The 9132-nt window shown below is 39.0% G+C and overlaps 1 protein-coding gene across 2 annotated transcripts in view; it reads right to left on the bottom strand.

Annotated features, from left to right (window-relative positions):
- LOC104749409 (clathrin interactor EPSIN 3-like) overlaps positions 1-5094 on the bottom strand; it is an 11888-nt gene extending 6794 nt beyond the window's left edge. The window contains exons 1-13 of one of the 2 annotated variants that reach the window (XM_010471035.2): positions 4893-5094; positions 4100-4193; positions 3942-3993; positions 3657-3736; positions 3485-3563; positions 3298-3381; positions 3036-3181; positions 2533-2826; positions 2315-2356; positions 2110-2211; positions 1857-2017; positions 1437-1675; positions 836-1316 (exon numbers count right to left, since the gene is read on the bottom strand). In XM_010471035.2, the coding sequence (XP_010469337.1) occupies positions 836-1316; positions 1437-1675; positions 1857-2017; positions 2110-2211; positions 2315-2356; positions 2533-2826; positions 3036-3181; positions 3298-3381; positions 3485-3563; positions 3657-3736; positions 3942-3993; positions 4100-4134 (1795 nt within the window). In that variant the 5' untranslated portion in view covers positions 4135-4193; positions 4893-5094. The remainder of the gene's footprint in view (positions 1-835; positions 1317-1436; positions 1676-1856; positions 2018-2109; positions 2212-2314; positions 2357-2532; positions 2827-3035; positions 3182-3297; positions 3382-3484; positions 3564-3656; positions 3737-3941; positions 3994-4099; positions 4194-4892) is intronic. The other variant, XM_010471036.2, reaches the window with a different exon arrangement.

Genomic DNA, 9132 nt, shown 5'->3' with positions numbered 1-9132 from the left:
GGTTGAGATGCTGAAGTCTCCAAGGAACTTAGTCCAGCTGGCGCAAACATATCTCCAACGACATTGTTACTATTCCCGTGCGCTGCAACAGGTCCAGATTGAGTTCGTTGTGGTATATGGGACGGGACACCATGAGCTTGTTGTGTCACACCATGAGCTTGTTGTGTCACACCATGAGCTTGTTGTGTCATGAAGTTTCCACCATCAAACTGACCAGCTGGTGCATTTGGTGTAGTAGGGTAAGGAGTTTGCGAGCTTGCTGAGGGGGCAGAACCAGGTTGGTGCGTATCTCCGACGACATTGTTATTATTCCAGTACGCCGCAACAGGTCCAGATTGAGTTCGATGTGGTACATGAGAAGGGGCACCATGAACTTGCTGTGTCACATCATAAGGTTGCTGTGTCATAAAGTTTCCACCATCAAACTGACCAGCTGGTGCATTGGGTGTAGTAGGGTAAGGAGTTTGCGCGCTTGATGAGGGGGCAGAACCAGGTTGGTGCATATCTCCAACAACATTGTTATTATTCCCGTATGCCGCAACAGGTCCAGATTGAGTTCGATGTGGTACATGAGAAGGGGCACCATTAACTTTCTGTGTCACATCATAAGGTTGCTGTGTCATAAAGTTTCCACCATCAAACTGACCAGCTGGTGCATTGGATGTAGTAGCGTAAGGAGCTTGCGAGCTTGATGAGGTGGCAGAACCTGGTTGGTGAGGAAAACTCTCACTTGTTGGGTGTGGAGATAAACCAGGAGTATACTGTGGAGGTTGAGAATTTGCTGAACCTGCATAGCCTGGCTGTTGCGTGAAGCCTCCATTGTTGAATTGCATACCTTCAGGATGATTTTGCGAATGGGAAACCATGCTATAGTGTTGTGAAGCTTGACTAAACGGAGTTTGTCCTGGCATGTTTGGATCTGTAAGTGCCGCCTGATGATGATAACTTTCATAGGAGTTACCGTTGGGAGGAAATTGAGATGCTGGCACTGTTGAATTTGGTTGTGGAGACAGAGAAACTGGCGGTCCAGATGGCGGGAGAATGCCAGCAAGAATATCGATTTCGCTCTCCGATGTATCAAACTGCTCTTGAGGTAAGACAGATGAGTTCGGTGGAGGTTGCATATTTTGAACGCCAGGTTCATGATTGGGTACAGCTGTAAATGCTTCCCCAAAACCAAAACTATGCCCATTGTCAGGATTTGAAGTTGGTGGTGTGGGCTGGAAAGGCGCTCCAAAACTCTGATGTTGGCTTGGGTCAGTGTCAGCAGAAGTGATGGCTTTGAAAGGAGATTCACCAAATGGATCATCAAAAGACTGCACAAAGGGCAAAGGATAAAGACAGCATCCAGTAGGGTTTCCAGCTGAACCCAGTAACATACCCAAGATAAATACCATTAAATAAACGTCAAACATAACTGGTTAGGCCCAGTATACCTGAGTTGATGACTGAGAAGTAGAAAACGATGGAGCTGGACCAGTGTTTGGTTGTCCATTGTTATCAACAGAAGTGGAATCAGATGTTACAATAGCCAAGGGGTTCGGTGAAAATACATCTGAAAGAGAGCCAAGCAAATCCATTTCAGCATTATTTGGGGCAGGCATGGCAGAAGTAGAAACCACTGTGGGTGGGCTAGGTGCAGGAGCCGAAGCACCAGCTGTAGGTACACATGCTGCTGGAGAAAACATGAAGTTATGTTATACAATGACAACACTCAGATCAGAACACAATCCCATACGTCCCAATAACGTACTTTAAGTCTATAACATTTCTAAATATCATTTATCAGTGACAGTGAATTCTTATGCTGCTAAGGAGTGTTAACTAGGAAATTACAAACATGGAGAACTCTGTACCTGAAATTGAACCTCGTGGATCAAATTCATCAAAAGACTCAACATGCTGAGGAGGTGATCCGTTAACAAAACCAGCAGTTTTGTTGTCCACCCTGCTGTTTTCAGCAGAAGGCGAAGCTGCAGCTGCAGGAGGAGCAACTTGTGGTGTCTCTCCACCATCCCTTGAACCAAGAAATTTTACAATGCATCATCATCTGAAATCAGAACAGGTAAAGAAAGGTACTTCTCAATTTTCAGTGAAGAGAATTGTCACCTTTCACTGTATACAGGGCTCCGTGATTCACTGACAGCTTCTTCATAACTAGGTGGGGCAGCACCAATATTTTGTTCAGAAAACTTCCTCTCCATCCCCCCTCTATCAAATTCCAAAAGTAAGAGATAAGCACTGACATTTTTTTTCCACACTGCCAAATACAATTAGAAAAACCATCCAAAATTAGTACGTATCTGGAAATTACCTCCCATCTTGAAAATGATCATCAGCTCGTGCACCACTGTCCCTACAGGATGAAGAGAAATGTTTCATCAAATTTCTGGTATGGTGCTCAGAACGAGATTTTTAACATCAAGGACATCTAAGCTACTACACATCCAGGTATTGTTAGATTGATCACCTAAAAGAATTCCCTAGTTCTTCGGTTCAAAAGAGGGGGATCAAAAATTTAAATCAACATACCTTGATGACGATTGGCCATCATCCTCAATAGGTCGTTCCCTGTCTGAGCTCCTACCTCTTGATCCATGGTATTCATCATCCCTGTTACTATCTCTTCCATCTCGGTCTTCAGAGTCTTTAGAATAACGATCTCCATCACGACTATTTCTATCATCATCCCTGTAACCATATTCTCTCTCTCTCCCATAACTACTTCGTTCTTCATCTCTGTCTCCATATCGGCCTTCGTAATCATATTTGTCTCCATATCCTCCTGACGGCTTATGCATCCCACCTACTGTTGAGTTATGATACCTATTGTACGAAAATGTCAGGTTTTGGGAAATGTGTTGCCTCTCTGAGGAAAGGTTTTTTAAGAAACAGACGCTCATAATGCTGAAGGATTGCATATTCATGAATTTGCTACGCAGCATAGATAGCAATTATGATCCTTCCTAGGCATCAATTTTAATCAAAAAATGTGCTTAAATTTGACCCATTGGAGAAACAAGAAGCAGACGTACTTTTCTCTGTTAGCAGCAGCCTTCTCTCTGACCTCCGCTATTCTTTCTTTGTCATTTACCAACGCCACAAGGCTCTGCGCCTTCTTCCTGACATTGCTACCTTGATCTTTACCGCTGGAATCAATATACTGAAAACTGGATAATATCTGACACATAAAAAAGGGATAAACTTCATCAGTAAGAATACCAACAGCTGAGATACCAAAAAAATATCTTGCTGAATACATCCAAAATAAATGACTACTATGTATGTAGTCATTACCGAAATTTGATATGCACGTTCTTTAATCTCTTCTATGACACGTTCCGATCCATGGCCTACCAAGTACTCCAAGACCGTCAATGCCTGGAGAGTAGAGAAGAAATAACCCAGTAGAGATTAGTTTCATTCACCACCAAAGCACTATAAGTATATCAAAAACAAAGCTAGGCCTACATATTTCTTTTACCTTATAGACATGCCGCCAATTTTTTCCAGTGTCACTAAGACGTTTCCATAGCACTCCCATGGTCAGCTGGTATTCATGGCTGCATGAGAAATAAAAAAAAAACATATATAATTCATCCATAAGATGATAATATTACAGAAAAGGAGAACATGACAAAGGTACTTGTAATTACTAATTTCTCGAAGCATGCGCAATGTCCGCAAGAAGTGATCCATGCGGACCCCAAGACTCATTGCTGGTAGCATCTAGAACCTGAACAAGAAACAGAAGTGCAAATATGAGAGTCAAACGAAGTGAAGCATATATGGAAAATCTCATATAAAATTCCCTAATAGAAGCCGGCAAGGAGTGCAAACCAAAGATAAGCTTCTCTAGTTATATAATCCAACCTTGACAAAACTTAAATTTTAAAAATTGACAGACTCAATCATGAAAGGCTAAAAACAGCAAGGTTTACCTTTTGTTCAATTCCAGGTACTTTAAGCACTTTCTTGTTGACACCTCTCTTGCTACAAAGCAATTGGATGAAAGAATTTATAAGGCATCATCGAATAAGAAAAACAAATAGTCCACACATGGATTAACAAGATGAATTCAAAGTAGTCCAATCCTTACAGGTCTCTGACAGTTTGACCAAATGCTTTCTTCATATCCAATAGTGAAGCAGTTCTTTTTTATATAGGGAATGCGCTAACTGCACTTTATAAACCTGTTCACAATGTAAAAGAGCTCTCAGTGTCAAAATGAAGCATCAATCACCAAAAATGGTAAAAGAATGAGCCATCTGAAAACAAAATTCGTGTAGTTTGAAACTGGATAGAATTGGAAAACATGAACTCACAAGAAGAAATCAGCAATATCACACATTCCAATATGTAGGAGACCACAAAACATGAGTATAAAAGAAAGCTTAATAAACAATGAACTAAATTAAGCAACCTTTAACACATAAACATACAGAAATCACAAAAATAAAATCAGCATAACGATGTGATCAATAAAGTCATCCTAATATGATCAACCTAATATGTACATCATATCTTAAGGCTATAGAAAGAAAAGATCCACCGCGAAACAAACAAACAAACAAAAAATCTTCAAATTGAACACCCACCGACAAATGATCAAAAAAGTCAAAACAAATTCTGGGTGCGGAATACATTTCGGATTCAAATGGGGAAGAAGGAACAACATTGAGAAAAATGCAGCTTCTAAACATCATGATTTGAAATTTTTTTTGATTGCGTGATTCGGAGATTTTTGCGATCGATCAAACGAAACAAATGACAAAAATTGAGCTGAAGTTATCTAAGAACGATAAACTCAGATCTACAAGGAAATCAAAACACAATAACCGTAAAACATGAATCTGATTATCTCACGACGAACAAACAAAAATCAATCGAACCTGCTGGCTGGGAAAGGGGAAAAATGGATCGCGGATCTGTGTGAGGAATCGAGAGAGAGAGATGGGGGGAGAGGAAGAAACGGGAAGGAACAAGAGAAAAGCTTGTGCGAGATGGGTTTCTCAATTCATCATCCATCAATCATCCATCATAGTCATAGCAGCCCAAAATTTGGGAAGCAGAGATTAAAGGATAAATAAATAAAGACAGCCCATTTAACACGCAGAAATTTCAGGGATTTTTTAAATATCGTTCATTCCTTTTTTTAACATCATGAGATTTGAGAAGAGAAGAAGAGTTATTTACTTTTTAATTTTTGGGTTTAGTGAATTTAATTACTTTGATTAGAACGATTGAATCTGTATGTATATATGTATACTTTCTTCATTGTATTATACGATATAAAACGATTTATACATACATGCACTTTCTTCCCTGTCTCAATTTTATAAGTTCAAGATATTCATCCGCGGTGTACCGCGAGACTACTTTTTTTATAAAGTATTTTGTTAGTAGTATAGAATTCTACGTGTATTAAAAGTAAGAATGTTATATCGACTGCTAATACTTAACTATGTAGATTTTGTTCATATATTTATAGAAAAATAGATGTTATAGTCATAAAATATGAAAAACCAATAAACTAATTGACATATGGTTCAACCGGTACGACTAATTGACTTATGGTTCAACCGGTCCGACTAATTGACCCGTGGTTCAACCAGTCCGACTAATTGACCCAGCAACCCGAAAGACTTCCGGTTCACCTTCCGGTCTGGTTTTAAAAACATTGTCGTTTATTGATTAGGCCGATTGTTTAGGAAATGTATGTATTGAGAAAATATTGTTTTGCAAAATTGGAAACTTAATATTAATTAAAGTAATTATAAACTTAATACTTAATGTTAAATGGAGTGATTCCGATTGTTTTGGAAATTTTTTCAGGATAGGAAATCTTGTTTCCAAATATCAATACTTAATATTAATTAATTAAATAAAAACAAATTAATAATTAATACTAATGGCATGCTTGTAAATATGTTGCAACTCCAAGGATTTATTTGCTATGTCTCCAAAAATGTATATATAGATTAACCCGCGGATTTATTTGCTAATTAATACACCGCGGGCTATTTTATATATATATAAAAAAATTGTTTTATAGATTAACTTCTTATATAACTAATGTTTAATTTGTATTTTTTAAACATCGACAGGATTCCTGGTCCCGTGTGCTTCCTCTCGAAATTCTGGTCATCGAACTTGGCCCCATAGATCGACTCGCCGCCAGTTTTGTTCCCGGCTGTGAAGTCTCCTCCAGTTTATGATTAAATTTCCTCCCTGGCACATGAAATTAGTCATACGATAGTTAGTTATAGTTAGCTTAACAAAAACAAAAAGTAAACGAAAATTAAAAAAAAAACAGAGTGAAAGTGAGAGATAACCCGATTACAGTCGAAAATGGTTTTTATAGACTTGCAGAAACATAAATTTCGGAGTGAATAATTTGATTTTTGACTTAAACTTTTAATTTATTGCTAAAATTTTTTAGATCACAATATTAACAAAAGAAACTAATAGAGATATATTAGGAAACAATATTTATAAATTCAAAATAATCTAAAATCGAATATCTTAAACCCAATTGGTAATAAATTAGATATTATACGATAATGATTAAATATTGATAATTTTGGTAAGTAAAGTTACTAAATAATAGGAGCGAAATTAGTAATAAAGATTGATTCGAATAATAAATAATTAAATATCGTAATTAAAAGGTTGGTAATCGGATACTAAAAATAAGGAAAGTAGGATCTTCGTCACTCTATTCTTGATCCGAATCTATTATTCCTAAACCGATTAATATTAGTTTCTTAAACCGATTAATTAATAATTAATACAATGACAGTGTTGTAAATAAGTTAGAACTTCAGTAATTTTTTCATAAATGTTTCTGAAAATGTATATATAGATGGTTTCTTTGTTGCATTATATACTCTGCACAATTATATCAAATCTTATGCAATCAAAAGCAAGGTTTTCCACTAGTTGCTAGTTTTTTTTTTTTTTTTGACAGTAGAGTACAAGATTGGCTCAAAGGAGCCAATACGAAGGAACATTGTTTACATAGGTAACTAGGTGCAGAACAGTGCAAACACGTCGCGCCAGATTATCCGCTTTACCATTCTGAGAGCGAGGGACATAGACTAGGGAGAAGGAGACAAACTCCTCTCTATCCGCCTGGATGTCTTCCAAGTAAGGTGTAAAAGCTGGCCACTCGGAAGGCGAAGACACCATCTTCACTAAGTCAGAGCAGTCGATGAAGAAAACGACAGATTAATTATCCGCCCCAATCATGCATCGCATATCCCAGATAAGGGCTTCAACCTCGGCATGAAGAGGAGAGAGACTGCAGCGAAGATTGGCAGCACCCATAGTGGGGGCATCGCCCCAAGGCGACGTGCAAAACCATCCTCTTCCCGCAAAAAGATCTGTTGCTTTCCACGAACCATCAACATAACAAACATATCTTGAGAAAGACCTAGAAACCCCAAAACTCACCCTCCCACAGGGGACCGTCGTACCGGCAATAGCCGGTGTTAAGACCACATCATCCGTCTGAGCTAGAGCCCATGCTTTTGCCTCATCCTCCGCTAACCGCAAGATGGCTAGGGAATTGGAGTCCAGATTACTAAAAAGTTTATCATTCCGGGCCTTCCAAATATACCACAAAATCCATGGAAAATATTCCTAATTTTGAACATTTGGGAATCTCCAGAAAAGAAAATCCATATTTGTGAAAATTGAGGCCGAGGGGAAGACACCTTGAGCCGTCGGAAACTGCGACAAGGCCCAAACCTGGCAAGCTGGCGGACATTCAAAGAGGGTATGATTAATCGTCTCCTCCCCAATACCACAAAGCCCACAGGTAGCATCACAACTCAAACCACGTTTCCGTAGATTAGCTGTAACCGCCACACAACCTGAAAGCACTTGCCACATGAAGTGCCGAAGTTTTGGAGGACACTAAATTTTCCACACAAAGGCTTGAACGGGCACCAAAGTCGGTCCAAAAATCTTCGGACCGACAGAAGCTATCAAGTTAGAGCGAAGAGTGTGATACCCTGATTTAACCGAGTATTTAACAGACTTAGTAAAATGCCATCCCAGCAAATCCGGTTTATCTGGTTGTCGCAGTGGTAAAGCAGATATTATAGCCACATCTTCCGGCACAAACGTAGCCGTAAGTTGGACCATATCCCAGGAATTGGAACTCCTGTTAATAAGATTTGTAACACGGAGCATAGGATCAAAAGGTAACCCCGTACTCAGTGCTGGTCTCGGGGTTTGAGCAGGGATCCATGGGTAAGTCCATACAGAGATGGTCGCACCAGATCCTACCCATTTAATAAGTCCTTTATTAACCAGAGAGCGATCATAAACTATACTTCGCCACCCATAAGATGGCGAATAAGATTTAATTGGATCCAATGGATCAGAATGTCGATAGTAACGTCCTTTAAATACCCGTGCAAAAAGTGAATCTAGAACGATGATTAAACGCCAAAGCTGCTTTGCCAGCAAAGCGGTGTTATAATCATCCAGACACCGAAAACCTATACCCCCTGCATCTTTAGCATGACACAGTTTATCCCACGCCACCCAATGTAACCCGCTGGACTGTGCAGATGAGCTCCACCAAAAATTAGAAATCGCAATCGTCAATTTCCGCGTAACCTTCTTAGGCAACCGAAAACATGACATGACAAAAGTAGGCACCACTGTAGCAACAGATTTAATCATTATCTCTTTTCTGCCCTTTGATAACAGTCTAGCCGACCATCCACTTGCACTTATTTGCAATTTGTCCTGAACAAACGAAAAAAAATTCGTCTTAGTCCCACCCAAACTTTCCGGAATCCTTAAGTAAGATCTCATACCACCCAAATTTGTGATCCCCAAAAACCCTTTTAAAACTTCTCCCAAATCATTATCCACAGTATAACCTAGTTGCTAGTTTTTATGTGGATAAAAATATTAGGCTGAATATTTTCATAAATAAACTCATACTAATCAATTTTAAACCGAGGACTTTTAAAACCGAGGACTCTCAGTAGTAGATGGGCCAAATTTATCTAACAGCCCAAGCCCATAAAAACACGTGTTGAGTTTCTCTATTGACTAAATTAAAAAAATGACCTTGGGCATCAATCCCCTGTTTCGTGTTGGTCCTCCGTC

Source organism: Camelina sativa, chromosome 16 (genome assembly GCF_000633955.1).
Source record: "Camelina sativa cultivar DH55 chromosome 16, Cs, whole genome shotgun sequence".
Classification (NCBI taxonomy): Eukaryota; Viridiplantae; Streptophyta; class Magnoliopsida; order Brassicales; family Brassicaceae; genus Camelina; species Camelina sativa.
The sequence above is the reverse complement of the archived record's forward strand: the minus strand, read 5'-3'. Positions and strand labels throughout refer to the sequence as shown.